This window comes from Sinocyclocheilus grahami, unplaced genomic scaffold (assembly GCF_001515645.1).
Source record: "Sinocyclocheilus grahami isolate Dianchi unplaced genomic scaffold, SAMN03320097.WGS_v1.1 scaffold526.1, whole genome shotgun sequence".
In the NCBI taxonomy this organism is placed as follows: Eukaryota; Metazoa; Chordata; class Actinopteri; order Cypriniformes; family Cyprinidae; genus Sinocyclocheilus; species Sinocyclocheilus grahami.
In genome coordinates, this window is record NW_015505705.1 from 6,513 (window position 1) to 33,126 (window position 26,614).

Genomic DNA, 26,614 nt, shown 5'->3' on the forward strand with positions numbered 1-26,614 from the left:
TGCTTATCGGTTCGGTATTTTAACGGTATTCTTATCGGTACTTTTTGTTTTTTATATATATATATATATATGACAAATTAAGAGCTGAATTAACATTGCTTTATATTCTGAAATGTAAAATAATCATTTAATGAAATGAATATAAAACATACATTTATAAATGCACCAGTGTGCAGGCATTTTTAGTGTTTTATACATAAGATACAGTAAGAACATGAACAAAGAAACAAAGTAAAACAAACTGACAAATACAATAAAACAAATATACAAATGAAATGAAATAAACAGTGCTGTCATTTTTCCATGAAGTTCTACTAACATGACTGTTCAGAGTAAGTAATAGCCTACAAAATAAATCTAAAATTAATCAAATGTAAATGAACACTGCATAGTTTTCAGAGTATGTATTGATAGATTAATGCTTATTAAAGCTATAACGTTATTCAGATTAAGAGCAGATTTGCATTTTGATGGCCCAAGCGCCAGTCTGTCACTTTAAGACAATATATTGACACACATCGGATTTTCTCCCAACTGTTCTCCTCCACTTAAGACATAAACTGTGTTTAAGTAAATACTCTCCAAGCCGGCCATTTTGACATTTTTGTGTGTATTTGATCGATTGGACATGCACCCCAAGCTCAAAGTGTAATTTGTTTGTCCGTTTTGGAGCGCGCCGCGCGCACACATTTCAGCCTGAGGAACAGTGTCTCTTGTGCGGATTGTGCTTTCAACGCTTTATTATCAAACATGTCCTGCAATTTAGTAACAGTAAAGACGGCATCTTACAACAATCACCGGTTGAGCTGATTCTGACGTTAAGTTTGGGTTTTAGGGGGGAAAAAATGCGCACTGCTGTGAAGGGAAAGAAGTTGCGCAAGACGAAACGCAGCTAGTTTTTAATAGCTTTACCTCATGTCTTCTTTTGTATAATCCTTAGAAGCCAAAATCGAAGGTGACTCTGGTGAGATAGAATTTGCAAGATAATGTATATATAGCAATAATAAATGTATGTGTGTTTTATTAATTTCTCCAGTACCGATAGCAGAACCGTTAACGTCAGAGCTTATCGATACTCCGGTCTTTCATAATTTAGCCCCGGTACCGATTAAATACCGAGTTTTAAATTGGACCCATCCCTAGGCCAGACTGACCCTTAATGACTTTATCACACACACTACCTCTCAGCTGCACACCAGGGGCCGGTTGCACCAGCTAGACATAAAAAAGATGGGTGTTAGCCCTATGCTGGGCTTTGCAATGTCCAGCTTTACGATAAATATTTACACCTGTTACACCAACTAAAACTACGACCAGGCGCAACTACGCCCCACGTAAACAATGCACATCCATGCCAACTTTGCCATCCATGCCATCTTTGGAAAGAAGACACTTTAGGCTTTACTATCCATCATCCAGAGTTGATAATGCTCAAAAATATAAAAAGTTATAGACACTGAAGTGCCTTGAAAAAAATTGTACCACACTGAATGTTTTTTTTAAATTTCATATACATGAATACATGAAAGGTGTCCTTGAGCAATGCAGTAAAGTATTGGGTTGAAAGTCACATGTATCATAAGTTTATATTTCAAATTTGAAGAAGATACCATGAAAAATTAGATTCCTGCAGCCATTTTTCTATGTCTAGTCCCCCCACCCCCACCCCCTGTTAGAGGAAAAAAAGCCACCAAATGTAAGGGTTCTACAAACTATTTTAGTCATTATACATACCACTGCATACTTTTTCAATTATAAAATAATAGACTGAATCTTAGACATCGAATAAATGATTTATTTGAGCACTAGAAAAATACAATTAGAATAATTTGAGTAATAAAAAGAAGAGAGAGTAAAAAAGAATTAGCTTTTTATGTCAAGTACATACTCTGATTGCCAGACATACAGCATTCACACTGATTGCTGGTCATACAATCAGTAATCACATACAGATGGTAATCATACAGATACAGCCACATTCTCCACAAAACACACACACATATGTGACCAAAGTGTCATAAATGTCAATTTTTCTAAATTGAGGTTTATACATAATCTGTAAGCTGAATAATAAGCTTTCTATTGATGTATGGCTTATTAGGATCTGACAATATTTGGCCGAGATACAACTATTTGAAATCTGAAATCTGAGGGTGCAAAAAAATCTAAATATTGAGAAAATCTCCTTTAAAGTTGTCCAAATTAAGTCCTTAGCAATGCATATTACTAATCAAAAATGAAGTTTTGATATATTTATGGTAGAAAATTTACAAAATATCTTTATGGAACTAGGCTTGCTGCGATAGACTGTGTTTTTGGTTATACCGGTGTTAAGCCGCAACACCAGTTACGTCATTTGCCTACCGCGGCACCGCCCCCCACCGTCTTTTAGATTTTTTTTATAGTAACAAAAATAATTTAGCCTAGTTCAGTTAGAGGACAGACACTTTTAAAAACTAAACGCTCAATGCAGCGTGCCAAACCGTGCGTAACCGACAGCGCACCACGGAGCAGGAGTCAAGAAAGACAAGACGATGGCTAAAAATAGTTTAGAAAGGAAATGCAAAGGCGCCTGTTTGGAAATATTTAAGATTTTGAAAAGCCTATTGACTGGAAGTTTTTTTAAACGTTCGTTTCTTATTTATTTGGTTCCACATAGGCATGGGCCGATTACCGGTTTCAAGGTACACCACGGTTTGAAAAATTCACGGTTTCAAAACCGCAAAAATTTTCCATTATACCGTTCCTGCGGTATACGCTGTTTTTCATGTCTCCTCGAAGACTGAAAGTGTAGGAATCCCTCAGGTTGAGTGCACTGTAGAGAGTAACACGCCCCCTCCCCCTCCTGTTGGTGCGAGCGAGCGGTCAGTCACGTGTGAATGATGGCCGAAGGAGCTTCCTCTGGAACTTATGCGATCGGCAACCGGACGTTTATTGTTTTATTGCAGCCGATCTCTGTTCTGGACTTGCACAAACTGCATTGCAATGCATATCATTTTCCAAATGTCATTTATGTGAAAATATGAAGTCCATAAATGCCCGTTAACAGAGGCCAGAGATGCTGAAGACGGACGCACAGAGAAAAATACTGTAGCAGGCAGATCACTCACTGTTCATGAGGCACGAACTATTGGAAGAAAATCCTAAATATTTCTGAGGGGAACGGACTGTCTTCAGAAACGTTTAGATGGTATTTTCTTTTCATCTCGTATAATTCACATTAAAGCAGTGTTTCAGTGCAGCTCTGCTTTGTTTACTGCGATAACCAAGGAAACGCTGTATCAGCGCCTCCTGCTGTCAGAGAGTGAATCTGAATTCTTAAATACAACTTAACCACTGATTTGTAGTCGTGTCCTCTTTTGGAAGACCAAACAAAGTAGTTTTGCTTTCACAACAAAAAACACTGCGGCCTAGCGTGAGCGAAAGCCGCGGCTTAGTGTGAGCTGAGGCCGGGATAGAGTGAGCAAAGGCGGCGGGGTCGAGAACAGCGCGCCCGGCGGATTCGACGAAGGAACGGCAACCACATGTGACGACCCCGGGCTTCGTCCACAGTGAAAGCCGATCCGGTGATCCACAGCACTAAGTTGATGTATTCCCTCAGCGACCAGCACAGATCAGCTCTAGGCATGACGAAGCGGATATCGTCCTCTTTTGGAAGACCAAACAAAGTAGTTTTGCTTTCACAACAAAAAACACTGCGGCCTAGCGTGAGCGAAAGCCGCGGCTTAGTGTGAGCTGAGGCCGGGATAGAGTGAGCAAGACGAAGCGGATATCGTCCTCTTTTGGAAGACCAAACAAAGTAGTTTCGCTTTCACAACGAAGCACACAATGTCTCCACGGCATGGCGGCAGCGGCAACAATACTACAGTGAGAATAAAAGTTACGCCTTCTTTCTTTGCGTGAACATTTGGGCGGCGTTATGCAAATCTTCCCACATAGTGAGGTAGATATGTGGGGGCGTGTTAGAATGAGCCGTTTTAGGTAGGCGTGGTTGACTCTTAACTTTTATAAAGAATATCTCTTTTGATTTGAGACTTTAGACTTTGCAACTTTACAGATCTTCTTTATGCACCAAGAGCTTGTAACACTCCAAAGAGAAAGGAAAAATTGAAATCGCGTCATATGACCCCTTTCAATCTGCAACTGAATCACACATAAAGAGTGTTCCTTTTATAATCACTGAAGTTATCAGTCAGTTCCATATAATACTAAAGAAGAATAATGATACATTTAATAAGAGTAGAATACATTATTTTTATATAAATATTATATTTTGCATGTTACTGTTGTTAATAAAAGGTAATTTTGTTTGCTTCCCAACTCAAGCTCAATGTTTTACTGTCAAATGTGTATTACCAAGAAATAAACATGTAAAATTATTAGAAATTGCACTTATTAATGCAAAACAATAGTAATTTTATTAATAAATTATCTTTATTTGTAATACCTGTATCTGTAATGTGTATCTTTGTTTTTATTTTTTAATAACAAAGATAAAATAATGGCAAAGATTATTATCTTTGCCCACTTTGGCCTAAATGTCTGCCATTCTTTTTTTATTTTATATTTTGTTACCTTGTTAGGCTTTGTTTTTAAATGGGTTATGAACTGGCTTTTTTTTATACTGTTGTCTCTGGTCCACTTAAGACGTTAAAACGGCTATTTTCTACCCTGGTTTTGAGGCCGGCTCGAGAAACGCTTGGTTTTTATGGGATGCCGCATTGAAGACTTGGAAGTAAACGCCCACTGCTATGATTGGATAATAGTTTTGCATAGTAAACTAACTACAGACTAACTTCATAGTTGGATCCTTCTGTGACTTTGGTTAGACACATACACATAATCAGGACATATCAAGCGATCTCTAACAAAGCAATAGTGACACATGGCACAACTATTTTTTACTCGCATAAGTGTGCCCCATTCCTGTCGGATCCAATTTAAACGGTACAGCATTGCTTTTTAATCTCTGTCTCTCTGCAAATCTAGCGTCAACCTGTGTCTTGTTTACAAAGGAATCCGCAATGAAATGAAGCGAACAAACACTCAATGTTTTACTCACGTGAGCTGAAACTTCATTTAAAAAAAGTTAAACCATGCATTCAACCTAATATTTGAATCCGAAGGAAGGTTATGCAGCGACTGTGTTCTTCCACAATCAGGCACTGCACAATATTTTGCGATCTTCAACGGCGTGTTCATTGCTTGGCTGCTCGATCTGGTTTAGCGTCACTCATGTTATTTCCCTACTATGTCAAGCGCAAATCAGTGGGTGGGGCTACAGAATTAAGCATTGATATTCTTCTGTGGAGGCAGTGTTTAACCTATAGATAGGCACATTCCAGGATCTGGTGTTCACTGGGCCTGGTGTCAATAAAAGCTTTTATTTCAGTAACAAGGACGTTTTCAACTTACAGGATATTCTTTTAGTACGATGGGCCTCTTATACATCAAAAGTAAAAGTTGATTTCTCAATTCATGACCCCTTTAAAATAAGGAAATTAGTTTGGCTGTACTTCTCAGACAACTTGAAAAATAGTAAACCCAACATGACAAAGAATCTTGATAAAGTCGTGAATTGTGATTTTCCTGTAAAAAAAATCCTGATATGATATTTTTGCCATATCGCCCACCCCTACTTTCAACACTTTTCTGATGGTCATTAATGTTTATTTTTGCTGTAACTAGTAGCAAAGAGGAACAGATCGGTTTATGTGCCGCTTGAACTGAGGTGCAACAGCGAACGCCACATTACAGTGTCAAAGCCACTATTTATTTATTTATTTATTGACTATTTAATTTGTGATCAAATTAACAGAATTTGAAAGCTTTATTTCTGATTAAAAGTAACAAAGCACAAAACTTATTGTGATTATTGAATGGCAGGTATGCTACAAATAGTGAATGGACTTAAAGACGTGAAATATTTCCAAGCATTTATACTGTCCCTTCAAGCAAGATGACAAATGGTACAGTTTCTTTTAATGATCCCAGATCATGTGTAATATTTTACTGCATAATTACATATAGAAATATATTTTGAGTTAGGTCAATTACTGTCGGCAGTGTGGTACAGCCTACACCAAGCTTTGCAACTGATATCGCTTATCCTGCCCGAAAAGACCATACACATTACAGTTCACTTCTGCAGTAATAATTAATTCACAGACATGAATCCTAAAAACGAATAATGTCCAAGCAATTCGTGACTTTTCACTTAACACCTACCTAGGCGTAAGATTTAGGCCCATCCAAATTCTATTTTATACCCCTTCCCCTTCCCCTACCTCTCCACCTACCCCTTCCACTTGTCCCTTGAAACAGAGTGTCAAGGGGTAGGGTTGAAAATATTCCCCTAAGAATTGGGACACCACTACTATGCCGTCACACATCATCATACGTCGTCTAGCTCCAACAATACACACACCTATACTGTTGTGCTGGCCCCACGACTTTTATTAATAACAGTTTAAATACTGAATCGATACATTATATTTTCCAGCAACGAGAGGATAAAATCGCTGTTTTTTTAAGTAAACTCACTCTAAAAAGAGAAACGCACAGACACGCATACACGCATCTTTCATCTCTCTCTCTCTCTTGAATTGGCAATATTTGAGAAAGGGGTTTAGCGATTTATAATTATTGGGGGGACTAGCCCCCCTCAATGTCTACGGTGGTTATCGCCCTGATTAGACATGAAGATATGTTGTGGCACTATCGTGCAGTCTATAATGATATGACGTTAGTTAGCAAATATTAGCGATTTTTTTGCAAACATTTCTTTGAGTAACATGACCATAAATATGAACTCACGATTGAATGTAACATAAAACAAATGATTACTTTTCGTTAAAATCTTTATTAATGCCAAAAATGCTTACATTTATGTGTCTTTTTGTTCGCTCGGGCAGCCATGTTGCCCCTGAAGCCGGTTTACGCAGAGATAATTCATACCCCTTCGTTTGAAGTGTGGTCCCGAAAAATCTTCGTTTGAAGGGCTGTCTGGCCCTTCCCCTACCCCTCCAACCAAAAGCGAATTGAGACACCCCTATCCCTTCACGTGAACGCGCGAAACGGAGGGGTAGGGGAAAGGAGAAGGGCTAAGGGGTAGAACTGGGATTGGGCCTTAGTCTCAGATGTAGCACTACGCCTAGATGGTGCAGCAGATGTTAATTCTACGCACTACTTAAAGCGCATTTTATGTCCAGCCTAGTCTTACAACCGGGTGTACGTCCAGCTAGTGCAACCGGCCCCAGGACCTTATGCTCTAAACTAGGCCCCATGGGCCGCTGCATTGGGAGGTCCTTAGGCCCATGAGAGAAGGATCAACAATCTATGTGGGTTCTATTCCAGCAAGGTCCTCAAAGTCTATGGGATTCAGGCTCAATCAGCATCCCTTGCTGCAGGCGATGGGGAGGCCTGGCTGGGTGTGAAGAGATGGAAAAGACAGATGGGTGTGGTTCCCTCTGAGGCAGACAGAGAAAGGAGTTATGCATGCACTGTGATCCCCCATTAGCCTTTGGTCCCAGAGAATACAGTGAATCTTGGTTGACAGTCTCTTTCTTTTTCTTTTTTTTCTCAATCATGGAGTGCATTTATTTGAATATCCGCTTTTAGGTGTGTCGGTCAGGTTTTCCTTTGGACATTTTATGACCTTTCCCTAATAACAATCTATGTGGGTTCTATTCCAGCAAGGTCCTCAAAGTCTATGGGATTCAGGCTCAATCAGCATCCCTTGCTGCAGGCGATGGGGAGGCCTGGCTGGGTGTGAAGAGATGGAAAAGACAGATGGGTGTGGTTCCCTCTGAGGCAGACAGAGAAAGGAGTTATGCATGCACTGTGATCCCCCATTAGCCTTTGGTCCCAGAGAATACAGTGAATCTTGGTTGACAGTCTCTTTCTTTTTCTTTTTTTCTCAATCATGGAGTGCATTTATTTGAATATCCGCTTTTAGGTGTGTCGGTCAGGTTTTCCTTTGGACATTTTATGACCTTTCCCTAATAAAAAAAAAAAGCGTTAAGGCATTCACAAGAACTTACATGTAGGCTTATTAGGCTCTAATTCTTCATGATGATTGTATGTTAGGTCTCAGAATCTGGTTATGAGTAAGACACGTTTGACCTGGCAAAACAGAATTGCGAATTAATTTAGCTATTTTAAAAACACTGAAGCAGCAATAAAGACCTGCCTTTGAGAAATAAAGTAATCAGTTTTCCGTGGCACAAGGCTTTATTTTCTGTCTTGCTGTTTCCTGAGTTTAAATTTGTTTTGTGTTAAGTCAATTGATAGAGCTTTATCTCCATAATATTTATGGATAATATTTATGTATACTTTCGGAAACACTCATTGTTTTTTTGTTTTTTTTCCCCCATCTCTTCAGTTCCAGATTGTAGCATTGACACGCTCTCCACCAATGCCAGCCAGGAGCTGCGAGGCCTGGGTATTCCCAAGGTGTCAGGCCTAGAGCGCAGTCAAGAGAAGAGCGAGGAGACGTCCCGTGAACTCTCCTCGGCCACCCCCTCACTGGTGCCCACTTCCCATCCCAAACCTCCCCTCCCCGCCCCTCTTCACATCCAGCCATCCCGCTCTAACCGGGGGATACCCTTGCCCCCAAGCCCAGTCCAAACCCAGCACCCTTGCCCAGACCGTCCACTTAAACCGCTGTCGCCCCCTACCACCCTTCCTCAAACCCAGGGCCAACAGCCCTCTCAGGCACCCCCAGCCCAGCCTCAGCACCCACCTGAGCCTCCACCTCGCCCAAGGCCACCTCAAACTCCAGGCATCTATAATCACCCCCCATCACCAGCGCTACCGTCCCAGCAGAACCCCACCCAACCAGTGCAGCACAGACCGCCCTCTCGTTGCCATCCGCGCCCAATCTCGGCCTACAGCAGCAGCCTTACCCTCAACGGCCTGAGGTGAGTGGATAGCATATGGGTGTAATGGAGTTAAATATAAAAGCACAGCTTAGCAGGAAGTGTCTGTTACACTCCAGATGTGTTATACACACTGACTGAGCAGCTGTTCTGAGCCCCAGCTCTTAAATACTGTAGCGGAACAGCGTGATTTCTGTATTACAATGTATCAATCCTCCAGTAAGCATGTGCCACAAATCCCTGTTTTATGCATGTTTGTGTGTTGAGTGTGTGTGCGCCTGACAGCACCGCAGAGAGAACCCCAGCTGAGAGATTAGACGGTTTGATTCATTCCCCTCCCACGTCGATGCTGCTGCTGCCTTGTAGCTGGCGGCGGCTTGTAGATAACATTTCCTCTGCTCAACTCAAACACCCCAATATCCCGCAGAGAAGCAGATATTCCCCTCCCTCCTTTCGCCCTTCTCCGCCGTCCTTTAGATTTGTTGTGTAGTCCACCCTGCGCAGTATCTTGCCATTGCACTGCTGATGATAATTATGCTTTGTATTATTCTGTATGTGTGCAGCTTTTAATATAAATATAATTAGATTAAATGATTATAATTAAATGATTACTTAGCCTGCAAATTAGCTCTGTTAGATTGCGTACAACTCTGATAAATACTTTAGCGTGCAGCTGGGAAATCCCTCCAGGAATAACACATTCTTCAGCACTGTATCCACACTTTCCAGGTTTCTGAAACTGGATCCTTTTGCTAAATTTATAGCAGACACTCTTAAAGCAATTTAGTGAACAAAGGAGTTTTATGAATATAGGTAGGAAAAGGAGTTCTCTTTTATACAGGTACGTTTTAACAATCGTTTATTCTCTCTTTCTTCACAGCAGCAGTCAAAGCAGCACTCCAGGGAAGCTCCCGGGCCCCTCTCCAGCCCCTCACCTGCACCATCACCAACCTGCCCCCACTGGGGCAGCAGCCTCCTTCCCCCTGCCCCTGCCGGCAAACCCCACGGCTTCGCAAACCTTCCCCCCCTCCCTGCCGCCCTCCACTCTTCCTCATCACACCAATATGTTTGCATCGCCTGCTGCTCTGCCTCCACCTCCTCCTCTCACCTCAAACACTCTGCCGGTCCCCGGACACCCAGCTGGGAGTGCCTACTCAGGTACCAATCTCTTATCAAGCGTCCTTGAATGCATAACATAAATAAGATCAGATATTATTGCCAGCTGTTGAATCAGGTAATTATCACCAATACCAATATGGTTCTCTATGCATTTAGATAAACACTTCTGAAAAGGGGCAGTACCTATTCATATATGTTTTTAAAACTTCTCCTTTATTTTCCTCTCACTCCCTTTTCCTTCTCCCAGAACAAGACCTTCTCCGGCAGGAATTAAACACTCGTTTCCTGGCATCTCAGAGTGCTGATCGCGGGGCATCACTGGGTCCCCCTCCATACCTGCGGACTGAGTTCCACCAGCACCAGCATCAGCACCAGCACCAGCACACACACCAACACACACACCAGCACACATTCACCCCTTTCCCCCACTCCATCATGCCCACGCCTGCACCACCCATGGTGCGTACCCCAGCCAGAAATGTGAGGATAAGTGGAACACAACAAAAAAAAAATTATAATAATAAACTTGTGGTGATGGTGGCTTCCGGTGTCATTTGCTTCTAGATATTTTACCTGTACAAGAAACAGTCTGTTATGCTGCTTGATATTGCAAACTGGTTTTGTGATAATATTATTTTAATTAATTATTATATTAAATACACTGGTTTATAGCGCAAAGAGTTTTACCGTTTACTGCTTTTATTATTCTTCAAGTTATTACCTATAGAAGCTAATGAGTCGGAAGTCTCGCACATTCAAAGAAAATTGCTTATTTCTGCATTGCAAAATAAGGTGGAGATGCTTGAGTGATTAAAAGGATGACTGAATGTATAAAATAGATGTATACACATTAATGCATGCATATAAGATACAGGGTTCCCACGGTCATGGACATTTCTATAATGTGTCTATTTAATGAATTATACAGGCCAGTTCACAAATGATGATTTATTAGCGAGTCTGTAAAAATCAAATCCATCAACATGATTTGTAAAAATCCCTAGTGAGTCATCAGAGATGACTGGAAAAAATCAATGGTCAAAAACTGTGGGAACACTGTAGGTAACTACTAAATTTGTGCATGTGCGTGCCTGTGTGTGTGTGTATTGCAACGACTGCTGAATTATAAACAGTACAGTATGCTGATTCAGTAAACACTGGAAGTCAGGGCAGTGGCTCGCTCTCTCAATTGTAACCATGTGTTTCTCTCTTGCCACAATGTGGCTTTTCTTTGTTGAAAAACTGCTTTTTCTCTGGCATGCTTCTCCACTCTGTTCTCTGCCCTGAATTTAGAATTGGCAGTCAGAGCTACTGGGGATACGTTTTTGTTCCAGCCAAGCCTTGAGAGCTTAATACTAGTTTATTCATTCCCAGTTTAATGACATCATTTTGGTCTGATGGAGTTTTGACTGAGGGCTTTTGGTTGGCAGGCAGCAGTACCGATTAGTGAGTTGCTTCATACAGACGCTCCCACACACAGCTCGACGGTAACCACACTGCCCACAGGAGCTTAAAAGCTGCTTTTAAACCATTCCAGATTCAAAGACCTCTGAGACTGGCGCTCTGTTAGCTAATGTGCAGCACAGTTTGAAAACTAGTTTGAGAGCCACATTGTTTACTCGTGATTGGGAAACATTCTGTCTGGATCCGTATTAGACCACTCAAACCCTGTTAAATGAGCTGTTTAAAATACTATTTTTAGACAGCCCGAATGGCTTCTATTTGACCATTCACAGAATTGCTGAGTAATACAGATTAACAAGAGAAAGACCTTGCCATAATTCACTGTAAATTGCAAAAACGACAGCCTGGATGGGGCCAGCAGAAATAATGCAGGGCTATTTTCTGTGCTAACATTCATTAATCAGGGCAGAGACCATTTTACTGCCAACCAAACACTTTTCTGGAGAGCACATCAAAGCATTTGGTATTTGCTTTGAGCCTCATGACTCCACAAGATATTTGTCCTAAGTTGTTTGTAGGCATGAAGGACTCCTGTGTGTACTGAGCACTGTTTCTCCTTTCCTCCACAGTTCGACAAATACCCCACTAAAGTCGACCCCTTCTACAGACACAGCGTGAGTCCCTGTCATGTTTTTGGCAATTGCTGTGATGGCTTTTTTCTTCTTCCTTAGTGTAGTGATTGTTCTCATTTTAAATTTTTGCTCCCATAATCTAATTTCATCATGTTTGGCATTATGGGTGTTTTAAACAATAGGGGCCATGCTGGTCACAGCTTTTTTAGGATCCAGCTGTAATTATATCTACAATTAGCCTTAAGTGCCTTAATATTTTTATAAAAACCATTACTACATTAACCATTACTAAATTAAGCACAACTTTTTTTATTAAAACATTATTTCATTAAGTAAATTGGCTGCAAGATATTTTTTATTGAAATGCCTCACTGGTTACTGTGGGGATCTTGATAAGAGATAAAATGTTTCATTCTACCTGCCTGTCCAACAGGTTAATGCAACTTTAATTTATTTGATGTCTGCCCTTTGATTATGGAGTCGCCATTTAGCAATGATTCATTTGTGACACCCACCCATGAACACACACTGCAGTAATTACATGTATTATGCAGTGCGTTGTGATAATAACAGTCATTGCTATCAGAGTTGGTTTAGAGGGTGACCCATATTGTAAATTCATCTCACCGTTAATCTTTGTTGAATGTCACAACAGCCGCAGGTCAGATGAAGGTTGTATCATTATATGCAGCAGAATAGATTATTTGTAGTCTCATCCTTTCTTTTATTCATTCATAGAGAGAAAAACTAAGCATAAATTGTTATGAATTATTTTCACATGGTGTGTATCTTCATATTATGCAGCATGTAATGAAGAGGGTCATTTAAATGTCAGCAGCTGATGTTTTGTAGTTGTTAGTTTGTACAGGGACCTGCAGGCTCCGGTCTCACTGTAGAACTGTAAACAGCTGACAAGATCAAACAAGAACCTCAGGAGTGACTGTGTCTTGTATCCTTTTTCTTTCCTCAGCTGTTCCACTCTTACCCCCCAGCAGTGTCTGGCATTCCACCCGTCATCCCGCCAACGGGGCCCTTCGGATCTCTGCAGGGAGCGTTCCAGCCCAAGGTATCACAATATCAAATGCTGTATGTTGGAATGTCATGACTACTCCCAAAACTAACCTCCTGTGCTGTTCCAAATGTACTCCTGCACACATGGAATGGATCTAGCTAAATATAAACAAATCTCAGAGTCTGTTTCTTCTTTAATGTTATGTATAGGTACAGTATTAATAGAGAATCAATTTCAGATGTTTTCTCGGGATGTTCAGTCTGGTGATGTACCCCAGTTAGCTATCGGTAATGCTAGAGTAAGTGAGAGATGATACTGGATGGTTTAGCTATCATGTGATTGGCTGAAAATACTTAAGTTTTGTCTTTGTGTACTACAGACCTCAAACCCTCTAGATGTGGCAGCCAGGCCTGGAGCCGTCCCACACACACTCCTTCAGAAAGACCCTCGGGTACGGACCCCAAACATGCTCTTTGCAACAAACAAACCTGTGGTATTTTTAAACTAGTACTGAATGACACTATGGGCAAACTAAGTGTTACGTTTGTCTGTCACGTTATACTGTTGTCCACGTTGGTATGCAGGCAGTGATAGGAAGGGGAATACTCTGAATTCTGGCCTAATTATTCCACGAAATGCTTCATTAGAAAGGGAAATTTTAACATTTTAATTTGGTCAGTGATGAAGTGATGCTCGGATGCTAATTAAAAGTCCTGATTGACAGCTTTGTGTCCCTAATCTCTCTCACTCTTGCTCTCTTTTTCCCTCTCCTCTCTAGCTGACAGATCCGTTCCGGCCGGTTCTCAGGGTAAGACTGCATTATCAGTTATTCAGTTTGTTCCCCACAGGACTCTGCAGGAAATAAAGTAAAAGCTCATTACAGTTTAATCCCACCTTACACCGAGCACCTGCCTTCTGCTCCGCAGTCTTTTCAATTAGCAGTGCGCTGGGACTCGACGGTCTCATCTCAGAGTCTATACGAGACTCTATATGACTCCCTTAACACTGAAAACACGTTGTAATTACATTTTCCTTTATTCATTTGCAACTGTGCCTAAAACATGGGAAAATGCAAAGAAACTTATTATTAACTTTCCAAGTTAAATTTTACTTTAAAATGTTCAACGATATTACATAAAATTATAAATAATATTTTCAGATGTACCCAGCATTCTCTAATAGAAGTGTTTAGAAGTTTTAAAGCAATGAAATGAAACTAACATGTATGTAGTCATGTCTGAACAGGAAAATCTTATTTTGTCTCTCCACAGAAACCAGGAAAGTGGTGTGCTATACATGTCCATATAGCCTGGCAAATTTACCACCATCAACAGAAAGTAAAGGTAAGATTTGCATACATTACCAGAATTGAATTTTACTGCACCCTCCAATCAGGATCAACATTACATGTGGAAAGAAATATTATTTGCGGATCTCTTTTTTTTCCTCTTCGTTAACTCTAGTGTTGTCACGGTACCAAAATGTCGGTACCAATACCAGTGAAAGTCCACGGTTCTCGGTACCAAAGCAAAACAAAAACATACTAATTAAAAAACACATTTTATTAATAAAGTCAAACAAAAATAAAATGTGCAAAAATCAATGCCATTCTTTATACCTATTTAAAATTGTTTCAAGTTTTTCCACAAGTAATAAAAGTGTAAACATAAAATAAAAGTAAACAGGTTTCACCCAAAAGTTTTTGTCATATTTCTGCTGCCGCTGAAAAACAATTGTAAACTGTTGTCTGTTTTAGGGTTTGCTGGTGTGCTTCATGATCTTCCTCAGCCTGCAACTGTAAAAGGAAAATATAATATACTTAAGTAAAGCAATGGGCTGAGTCTGACCAAATGCAACATTAGATCAATGATCTAGCTAAAATTTAGCTTTTCAGTAAATAACAAACCTCAGCTTTTATAATAAATTTAGATAAGATTACATATATTTTAAGTCAAGTTTATTCATTTGCAACTGTGCCTAAAACATGGGAAAATGCAAAGAAACTTAATATTAACTTTCCAAGTTAAATTTTACTTTAAAATGTTCAACGATATTACATAAAATTATAAATAATATTTTCAGATGTACCCAGCATTCTCTAATAGAAGTGTTTAGAAGTTTTAAAGCAATGAAATGAAACTAACATGTATGTAGTCATGTCTGAACAGGAAAATCTTATTTTGTCTCTCCACAGAAACCAGGAAAGTGGTGTGCTATACATGTCCATATAGCCTGGCAAATTTACCACCATCAACAGAAAGTAAAGGTAAGATTTGCATACATTACCAGAATTGAATTTTACTGCACCCTCCAATCAGGATCAACATTACATGTGGAAAGAAATATTATTTGCGGATCTCTTTTTTTTCCTCTTCGTTAACTCTAGTGTTGTCACGGTACCAAAATGTCGGTACCAATACCAGTGAAAGTCCACGGTTCTCGGTACCAAAGCAAAACAAAAACATACTAATTAAAAAACACATTTTATTAATAAAGTCAAACAAAAATAAAATGTGCAAAAATCAATGCCATTCTTTATACCTATTTAAAATTGTTTCAAGTTTTTCCACAAGTAATAAAAGTGTAAACATAAAATAAAAGTAAACAGGTTTCACCCAAAAGTTTTTGTCATATTTCTGCTGCCGCTGAAAAACAACTGTAAACTGTTGTCTGTTTTAGGGTTTGCTGGTGTGCTTCATGATCTTCCTCACCCTGCAACTGTAAAAGGAAAATATAATATACTTAAGTAAAGCAATGGGCTGAGTCTGACCAAATGCAACATTAGATCAATGATCTAGCTAAAATTTAGCTTTTCAGTAAATAACAAACCTCAGCTTTTATAATAAATTTAGATAAGATTACATATATTTTAAGTCAAGTGTATATCAAATAGATGGAAACTGTAGTATTAAAAACACTTTACAAAAAGATTCCGTTTGTTAGATAACATGACCTATCAATAAACAATAGTTAAATAGCAATTATTCTTCTTAGGGTTATTTTCAAAATGTATTAATACATAAAATCAGTTCAGTCTGTTAAAATTATCTAATGCACAATGAACAAACATGAATGATCAAGTGTTTGTATTAAATAATGTTGTTCACTCACTGTAAGTTGATGTTAGATAGTCTATACAGGAGATACAATTTGACTGTACTTTCATTTAATCCAAACTGTGTAAATATTTAGTTATCTATACATGCTAGCGTTATCCAGCCAAGAATAACAACTAACCAACTAGCTAAAAAAAAAAGCCCAGAACTGCTTTTCTGACAGACTGATATGACATAAACACTGTTAACCATTTGCACATTCTCTAACACGCATATTTTAGATTCACAATTCATTTAAAAGCCTCTGGTGTGTAAAAATAGTAAATACCATCATGTCCTCCTGTTTTTTTACCCCAGTAAAAGTTATAGGCGCATTAAATGGTTAATAAATAAACTTAATTCTAATGCTCATTATATTAGCGTTAGCCGCGCTTATGCTAACAATGCAAACAGCGATGTTTATTTCAATCCGACATTCAAATTAAAATATGGAATAATATTAATAACAGAAGATCAAAATATTAAAAATAAAATTGAAACTTACCTGCTTGAACTCTTTCATCTGATCCGGGTGTCGTTCTTTAAAGTGGTTTGCTAGTTTGATCTGTTTCCTCCTTTTGAGGGGTCACATATTTTAATCGATTTTCAACCGGCTCGCAGTTAATCGTTACATCCCTAGTCAGCACTGATATTAGTAATTTTCTGTTTCTTAATACATTGGATTACTTTAATTATTTTAGTCCCCATTTCTTGATACTCATTACACGCCACCTATACTGCAAGCGAATGAAGTAACAAAACTTAAATGCTTCCGTTATAATTAGCAATCTATGCTGTGAGCTGCTTTGTTGATAGAAACATTCTAGTGTAATCCTATTGTTTGTATTGTATAATGTACTGTGTTTTCACTCCTGTCAAGGATGTATTGTCTAGGCAGTTTTTGCGGGTAGACCTGGGGCCCTTTCAGAAAGGAGGTTAAGTGAAAACTCTGAGTATGTTAACCCTGAAATGAGGGAAACTCTGGGTTTTCCGTTTCAGAATGGGAGGTTTGTCAAACCAGAGAAAGCAGGGTAAGTCGAGCCCGTTTCTGAAAGAGAGGTAACTTATACTCCGCGTCAGTTACCGTGGTAACTTACTCTATGAACCTAACCTGGTCGGGAGCAGATTTTCTTCAGTAAACCCAGAGTTTCTACGGTCTCCTCCCCCTTTTTAAAGTGTAAGCGATGTTTAAATACCTCATTCATTCATTCACGCTGCAAAAATGCTTTTCTTACTGAGTATTTCTGTCTCATTTCAAGTACAAATATCTAAAAATTCTTAAATCACGATGTATTTTCTATAGGCTATAAGAAAAATTATATAGCCTAAGATGTTTATTCTTGTTTCCTGTGAAATTTAAGTGCATTTTACTTAAAACAAATAAAATTATCCGCCATGGAGTAAGAAAAATCATCTTAATGCAAACGTAAACAAGATTATTTTTTGTTTCCCCTACCTCCCCCCGTCAAACACCAGACACCGTCAAAGTGACAAAAATGGTATGTCCTTTTATACTGTAGATGAGGAGGCTGTATTAATTCATAGGAGTTACATTTTTTTGTGCCATATCCACATGCATATTTATTTGGTAGTTTTCTCTATCGGGGATGCAGAGCACATTAGTAAAACCGCTGTATGCAGAGCCGTAACGAAGGTGTGCCTCGCTGACTTTCAATTGATAACATCTTGCGGCGACCTCTGGAAGTAACCCAATAATTAGAATTTCCAGTGTGGTTGGATGCATTGATGACACACATATTCACATCATCGCACCTTCCAAAAATGAAACAGATATGGAATGATTGACTGAAGTGTGTGTATTCTAAAGCATAGGGAGGGCCAATGTCCTGCAGAGTTTAGCTCCATTTTGCCCCAACACACTTGCCTGGAAGTCTATCATGCAGACCTTGATTAGCTGGTTCAGGTGTGTTTAATTAGGATTGGAGCTAAACTCTACTGGATATTGGCCCTCCGGGAGAAGGATTGGACAACCCTGGATTAAGGATTACTGAACACTTCTCTGAAAGTCAGTTGATATTAGGGATGCAACAATACAATTAGCCCACTGTTCAATACATGTCTCGGTTTTTTTAACCACGGTTTTTGGTTCGGTTCAGTTCAGTTCTGATGGCATGGCACATCAGGTTTTTTTTTTTGTTGTTATTCTAGGCTTAGGAGAATAACAAAGCGTTATTTGATAAAATTCCACTTGCAGACTATCCTATTGTACTGTGTAATATAAATAAAATCAATAGACTAGTAGAAATGCACTGATATACATTTTTCATGGCCAATTTTTCATTTTTTTTTGTTCAATACATGTCTCGGTTTTTTTAACCACGGTTTTTGGTTCGGTTCAGTTCAGTTCTGATGGCATGGCACATCAGGTTTTTTTTTTTTTTTGTTATTCTAGGCTTAGGAGAATAACAAAGCGTTATTTGATAAAATTCCACTTGCAGACTATCCTATTGTACTGTGTAATATAAATAAAATAAATAGACTAGTAGAAATGCACTGATATACATTTTTCATGGCCAATTTTTCATTTTTTTGTTTATTTAAATTTTTTAAGCAAGAGACAAGAAAGAATGAAAATAGGAGTACAACCCATGAAAATGTTATGCTTAAAGCTTTACCTGATTTAATTGTTTTTATACTTCATTTTTAGCTGCTGTCACGTTCTTCTTTTTTTGCCCATGGGATACCATGAAAATTAATATTAGTTCAATAACCTACCGTTCTGCCAGTTTTCACCTCTGTTATTATAACAGTGATTAAGAATTAAACTTATGCGTTGACAAAGTATGCAGACATCTTTTTGTCGGTGCTATTGCCATGGTGAATCATAATTTCGTAGGTAAGATGAAAAGAAAATACCATCTAAACTTTTCTGAAGACAGTCAGTTCCCCTCAAAAATACATTTATATAAACCACCAATATTTAGGATTTTCTTCCAATATTTTGCGCATCTTGAACCGTGCTTGCTCTGTCTGCTACAGTTTTCTCCTCATTGTATCCATCTTTGGCCTTTGTTAACGGTCATTTACAGACCTCTTAATATTTCCAAACAAATTACATTTTGGGAAATGATCACAATGCAGTTTGTGCAAGTCAAGAGATTGACCAAATCAAAACAAAAATGAAATAAAATGCATGGAAATTAAAGGTTAAATATTATATTGAGAATTGTGGCATCCCTATTGGTTATATATGTATTGCTAAAATGTTTATACATTCATTTTTAAACTTAGGATTCAGTGGGGAATGGAGGTATTTTAAATCTGGTTAAATTCAAAGCTGTAATTCATTAGTGATTCACACAATCATTTCATTGACTGATTTTTTTGTTCCTGTTTTGACTGACAGAGCCCTTCAACAGACCTTCATTTGGAGGTCTAACCTCATTAACCACTGCAGCCTTTGGTGGACTGGGAAACCCAGCACTCGGTGAGTGCCAATCAATCAACTGTTTTGTATTAGAAAATTCACCTTCAGTCAACAATTTAGAAATCCAGTAAATTTATATATTTCAGTTATCAGACTAATTGTTGGTTGAAAAGTCATTACAACACATATTTAATATTCTGACATCAAAGAGTAGGCCTACTCATGCATGAAATAGAAAAGATCAAGATAAATATATTTCAGTTATCAGACTAATTGTTGGTTGAAAAGTCATTACAACACATCAAAGAGTAGGCCTACTCATGCATGAAATAGAAAAGATCAAGATAAATAAAATCTCACCATGTGGTTTTTTTTACGTCTCCCAGCATCCAACTCTGTATTTGGCCACAAAGATGCACCCAGCGCACAACAGCACTTCAGCGGACCCCACGAGCCATGGAACAGACTCCACCGTACTCCGCCATCCTTCCCCACCCCACCTCCCTGGCTCAAACCTGGAGACACTGAACGCAGCGCATCAGTTAGCTCCCATGAGAGAGAACGAGAACGAGAACGAGAAAGGGACAGAGAGAGAGAACGTGACCTGGACAAGAGGGATTCATCAGTCAACAAGGATGATAAAGAGCGGTGTGTAGAGCTGTATGGATGATACTAACCAGTCACATGATATCATCTGTCAGTGATATTTTTATTTTTTTTAAGTATCAGTGGCATGTATTTTTACGATTTTTACAGTCGGCTGGTCATTGCAAAATAAACCCTCTCTGGGTTTATTCTGCCAAAAAAATAATTTGCCTGATAGTAATGATCCGTTTCACCTCTAGGGAAACTGCGGAAAAGAGGCACCAGAATCACCCATCCCCGATTCCTGTTAACCCCCTCACTCTGATGAGTCACACCCGATCATCTGAGCCTTCCCGGAACCACATCCCTTCTAGTGAGTCTCGGGATAAGGACAAGCCCAAAGATCGTGAGAGAGAACGAGAGCACTCGGACTGGAAAGACTCCAACACAGATGAGCACAAGGTGAAGGAGAATCACCACAGTGACAAAGACACTCCCGTCATCCACGACAGCCGGGTTTCTGAAGACAAGCTGGCAAATCGGGTTACAGCATCACCCTACATGCGGCCAGGCACCATAGATCGGGTGAACGGCGGGCTGACTCGAGATGTTCTGGAGAAGAAGAGCGATATCACCTATGAGAAGAAAAACAGTGAGGTGAAGGTGAAAGAAGAGCGAAAAGAGGAGCAGGATGGTCCCACAGGGAGATCCCCGGAGCAGAGATCCACACCACAAGCACCTCCTCCTGCTCCTCCTGCTGCTCTCCACCCTCCATCTTCAATGCCTGTACCCATGGGCATGCCCAGTATGCATCCCATAAACAGTATCAGTAGTCTGGAGAGGACTCGTATGGTGGCCCCCTTCATGGGTATCAGCCCCATCCCAGGGGCAGAGCGCTTCCCCTATCCCGCTTTTCATTGGGATCCCATGAGGGACCCTTACCGGGGACTCGAAATCCACCGGAGGGATCCGTTAGCTCGAGATCTGCTACTGCGGAATGAACCCCTGCACCGGTTAGCAGCGCCGCGCCTTTATGAAGCAGAGCGCTCGTATCGGGACCGTGAGCCTCATGACTTTAACCGAGACCTCCCTCACGGATTGACCTTGGAACAGCGGCGGGAACAAGAGCGGGCGCACATAGAGGAGCGGGAACGTCTCCACTTGCTCCGAGAAGACTACGAGCAGGGGCGTCTGCACCTGATGCATCACCCCGCTTTAGACGGACACCTCCCTCACCCGGGTCTCATGGCCCCTGGACTTCCCAGCATGCACTACCCCCGTGTTAGCCCCTCCTCTGCCGTAGCTGCCCAGAATGGAATCCTCAACAAAACCCCTCCCACCGCATCACTCAGTGCCCCACCCCCTCTTATCCCAACCCTGGGAGCTCGTTCCATGTCTCCCAGACGGACTACCCCACTTGGCACTGACATTAGAGACAGACCCCCTTCACACACACACAAAGACATCGAGGCACGGTGAGACCACTGATGGACTGAAATGGAACTCAAAAGCAAGCACTTGAGGCTGTATCATATCTGTGTATAGATTGTGCATTACTGATTGTTTTTTTGTGCATTTTGCTTTTGTACAAAAGACTGAGATTTTTCATGCTCTTTTATCCTGTTCGTTGCGGTGTATTCTTAAACATGTACAGTACACTGATCTCGAGCAAGTGGACAAGCGCTAGATCTCCCAACATGGAAAAAATGGTCTTGGAATGTACAGGTACAAAAAGGCAGAACTTGTAGATATGTGTAAAGTCGGTGTATTTCTCTCCTTGAGGGAAAAAAAATTAAGGTACAATTATGCAAATGGGTGTTATGAAAGCTTTACTTTGAAATGCTGTACATAGTGGGCAGTGATCAAATGGATAGCGAGTGGACGGTCTCTGGTTTTAGTTTCATGCTGCATATTAATGGTTTGGAAAGCTCATATTGTCCAAGAGATCACATCCCTTCTTTCAACTATGCAACTCATGCGTGGGCGCTCTCTCTGTATCACTTTTTCTCTCCTCTAGAGCAGTGGTTCCCAACCCTGGTCCTGGAGGCACCCCAACACTACATTGTCACTACATGTCTCCTTAATCAAACACACCTGATTCAGGTCATCAGCTCATTAGTAGAGACTTCAAGACCTGAAATTGGTGTGTCAGCGAAAGGAGACATGCTAAATGTGCAGTGTTGGGGTGCCTCCAGGACCAGGGTTGGGAACCACTGCTCTAGAGGACAACCAGTCTCTCTACTGAACCCTCTCATTCTCCTGTTGGAGCAACAGTACATGCTTACACATTACTCAGATTGTGATTGTTCCTAAATGGGATTTTCTGCAATGAGTTTTACTCGCACATCTGACAAACATGTTCCCTAACTTTTGATCCCGAAACATGCTTTTGTTATTCAAGCTATAAAGATCTGTGTTGACAATCCTTACAAATACACCAGTGTTCCAAGAACCTAACAAAACCTAAATTCTCTGAATTACTTACCTCTAAATGAAAAGTCTGGCAATTTGAAAAAGACTGCAAAATTACAACACATCCCATCATGTCACGAGAAGTTTGAGTACAGAAAGCAGGTAAATTCTCTATTGGTCTAACTGCGTATTAAAGTGTTATGTATCTACACAATGATAACGTAAGCTATGGACAGTTTGTTTTTATTGAGCAGAGATCTATTTTAGTAGTCCATGGGAGGGATAGTTGTGTGCTTTTAAACTTGATCTGAACAAATTCAGATGATGTGCAGTGTTTTTTTTTCCATTTAATTTTCTTTTGCTCTTTTAAAATGTCCACTGAAGCAGTAGTGGGTAGTCAATACGTATTGCAAAGAGATTGTAAGAAACTTTTTTGCTGTTTATCATTTACGTAAAAAATTAAGTCATTTCTAGATCATGTACAAAAAAGGATGAGGCGACAGCATGCTCCTCAGTTAAACTTGTGTTATGTAAATTGTGCCATGTTATTAAAAAATGTGACCTAATCATGTCCTAAAGTTTTTGTCAATACTACCCATCAGAAAAAAAAATCAACACAATACCCATAAGCCAAATCTGTTAGCAGCATGTACAGCAAGCAGTAGTATTATTGCTTATATTTAGGATTAGTGGTTATTTTCCTGGAGAATGATAAAATGGTTGAAAAAAATCTCAAAGAGTGACTAAAGTTCACATGCAATCAAAATTGACGCGATGCACTGTTTGCGTGCATTGCTAGTCTTTTTGGTCAAACTAATCAGTTCAATTTAACTTAATAAAAATTGTCTTTGTATTCTTCAAAATCTGAAAATGTACTTCCACTCTAGAATGGAGTTCATTCTCTGATTTTGTCAGTGTGATGCCGTTTGATAGCATGGGCAGAATATTTTTAACCACTCGAATGGTAGTTTGCTACGAGTGAGAGAGGAGGTACACTAAAGTAAAACCCCACCCTCTGTTTAATATTCCATTCCAACTTCCGGCTCACGCAGACTTTAAAGGAAAGACCTGAGATATACAGTATATAAAATCCAAAATATCACTGAGTACGTTTACATGGACATCACATCAGTAATTAATTATTTACCTTATTCTGAATGCGACAGTATTATGATTAAGGTTTACATTGCGCTGCTTTTAGAATATTCCTTTCATGTTCCCGTTTTTACAGTACATATATTAATGGCACACGTGATTATGTTCCCCACGCCATCCGACATTCCCTCCAGAATTTCACATATCAACACAGTTTCATTTGTAATTTTTACGAAAGCTTCAAGTGCAGTTAATTATATGTCATGCTATACGTGCAAACAGACGACGACGGATAAAAATGAGCCTTCTTGCTTGAAGTAGAGGTCTGCAATCCCGTCTATTCGGGTCGGACTCTGGCTCATTCAGCTTCTCTCCTTTTATTATGCCCATATACGCGCAGAGCACATTATTGATTTATTGAAATATTGTTTTATTGATTGTAGTATAAATATTGTACATCACCGCAATAAGCAACGCATATACGCATGCATAGCATACAGGTGACAGTTGACCATGCAGAGCATCAGGGAGAAGTTGGAGCGTGGGGAGTTACTAAAAGTTCCCAATGCTTCGGGAAAAGCTGCATTTTGGAAGAGTCTTGATTTGATTACTGCAAACATATCCTTGCACATAACAGCAAAAAACGCACGCAATAGGCTAAAGCATGCCGTAAAGCCCCAGCAAAAGTAATTACCATGAATGTGTCGGGGGGAAATAGTAAGGAGATATTTGAATTATGTATTAATAAATTAGTGTTTTCTGAGTCTGTGTCGCAAAGATGAAGATGAAGATCCTGACTCGCCTTTAGAGAGAAGTGCATCTTTACGGATTTTATAATGAAAGTTTTTGTTTTCAATTTGTTTTATTTCGTTTTAAAGTAGTAATTTAAAGCTTTCTGTAGATATATTTAACAAGTCTGTGAGGCAAGTATTCGCTGAGATTCGGTTCATCACTGTGAAGCGCTCCTGGCCGAAATTGCAGAAAGTGCATCCTGTATCCTTTATTTTATAAAAGCACAATGTTGTGTTGATATTGTGAATGCAAACGTAGACCCTTTACAGTTCTGAATGCTGTATTACTCTTACCTTTGAGCAAAAATGACGGCATATTTTAAGTTGTTTCCAATGCAAGTGATCGTGCCAGCGCCTCCTGTAAAGCGCGCTTAAGCTCTCCACACAAACGATTAGATATGCGTCTAATAGCGCACATTTATATAGGTTAAACATTTAAACTAACATTGTGATATGCTTGAACTGTTTCATATCTATAGATTTTATTTTAGGCAAGTCCTGATGATTTGAGAAGGCTAAATTGATCAAATTTTGAATTTTTTTAAATCACAGCTTCATCGGAATGGTATCAAACTTGGTGACTTTTATGGCATTTGGAATGTGAACACACCCAAAAAAATTAAGGGCATGATTAGAGCAGGCTAAGTGGTCGTAAAAAAAGTGTCACACTTGTGGTCTTCGGTCAAAAATGACCGACTGTAGCTGTCGCAGAAAAGGTTGTATTTTCTTTTATGTATTTCAGTCATTTATTTTGTGAAAAGGTATTTAGTTCACAAATGGTGTGTAATGTATTATGAATGTTAATTTGGAAATTGTATTTGAGTATTATTAACTTGGTATTACTGGGTAATAGTGACACCTGCAGGTGAAATATGTGTAACGTTAGTTGAATTTGTCACGTGATCTAGTCATGTGAGTATCAGATCCACAAAGAAATGCACAAATGCTAAGAGCTGTTCGATTGTTAGATCATTTGTTAGAAGGAATGCCTACATAAATGTCCTCTAATGTCTCCTGGACTTCTGATTAGAAGGCGCACACGGTATGTTGTTTATTCTTTGGATTTCATCTGTTAATTTGCAAAGTTAATGTACTGTGTGTATTGATATTGGTTCAGTAAGAAGCAGACTTGGTTAAACTGGGGTAAAAACAGGAACACACTCACAGGTTATGTATCTGAATGTAATTTTATTTATTTCAGTTTTTCACGGTGTCATGATGTAAAGATGTAAAGAGGTTGATATCCAAAGGGTGTCACGATGTTCAAGTGATGTCGAAATAGGATCAAGATGGCGATGAGGCGATACTTAAACTCATTGCAAAGAAGACATTAAACGTTAAGACATCAGTTGAAGCGTTATTCTTATAATTAGAAGAAAACCTTCAGGAGCCGTTATACCGACCATAGGAAATGAATGGGAATTTGACAAATTCTCACAATCTACAAATCTGACACAATGCAGAAAAAAGTACACAGCAATGACAGGGTGAAACTCTAAAACATCAAGAGTGCAAAGCCAACACATCCACTCACACGCATACACACACACAGGTTTACATTTGTGAAAAGTGGGGACATCCCATAGGCGTAATGGTTTTTATACTGTACAGACCGTATATTCTATTGCCCTACACCAACCCTACCCCTAAATCTACCCCTCACAGGAAACTTTGTGCTATTTCAGATTTTCAATACACTCCATTCTGTGTGATTTATAAGCATTTTGAAAAGTGGGGACATGGGGTAATGTCCTGAAAAGTCACCTTCTCCTTGTAATACCTATGTCATACCTTTGTCATTGTACAAATGTATGTCCTCATTTGTCACAAAAACACGTACACACACACACACACTTATAAACTGGTGTCACCGTAACACAGCAAATATGTAAAATAAAAGCAATAATTCAACTACAATGAAGTAAAAATTGGACAGCAATGAAAGGGGTTACACTCCAAAACATCAAGAATGCAAAACGGACACATTCACTCAAACACACACTCACAAACATACATAATTATACACACTCAAATGAATTGGTATGGCTATAACTATATAGCCAAAACAAGTCAGAAAACTGAAATAAGAGGTTGAAATCAGATCAAACACAGAAGGATTAAGCTCTGATAAAACATTTCTGTTCATTTTTATAGAATTTTAATGTTTTGTGTAATGGAATGCTTTCTCTGTGTTGCGGTTTG

General features: G+C 39.4%; 1 protein-coding gene across 1 annotated transcript; it reads left to right on the forward strand.

Moving 5' to 3' along the window:
* Positions 1-2,661: 2,661 nt before the first annotated feature.
* LOC107555116 (autism susceptibility gene 2 protein-like) lies at positions 2,662-22,164 on the forward strand. Its single transcript, XM_016237818.1, has 14 exons — positions 2,662-2,684; positions 7,695-7,768; positions 8,384-8,921; positions 9,760-10,037; positions 10,246-10,457; positions 12,032-12,076; positions 13,005-13,100; positions 13,426-13,497; positions 13,825-13,854; positions 14,318-14,389; positions 19,394-19,412; positions 19,509-19,589; positions 19,916-20,177; positions 20,375-22,164. Exons 1-14 carry the CDS (start codon positions 2,662-2,664, stop codon positions 21,591-21,593), a joined length of 3,021 nt encoding a protein of 1,006 aa, XP_016093304.1. The 3' UTR covers positions 21,594-22,164.
* Positions 22,165-26,614: the final 4,450 nt, after the last annotated feature.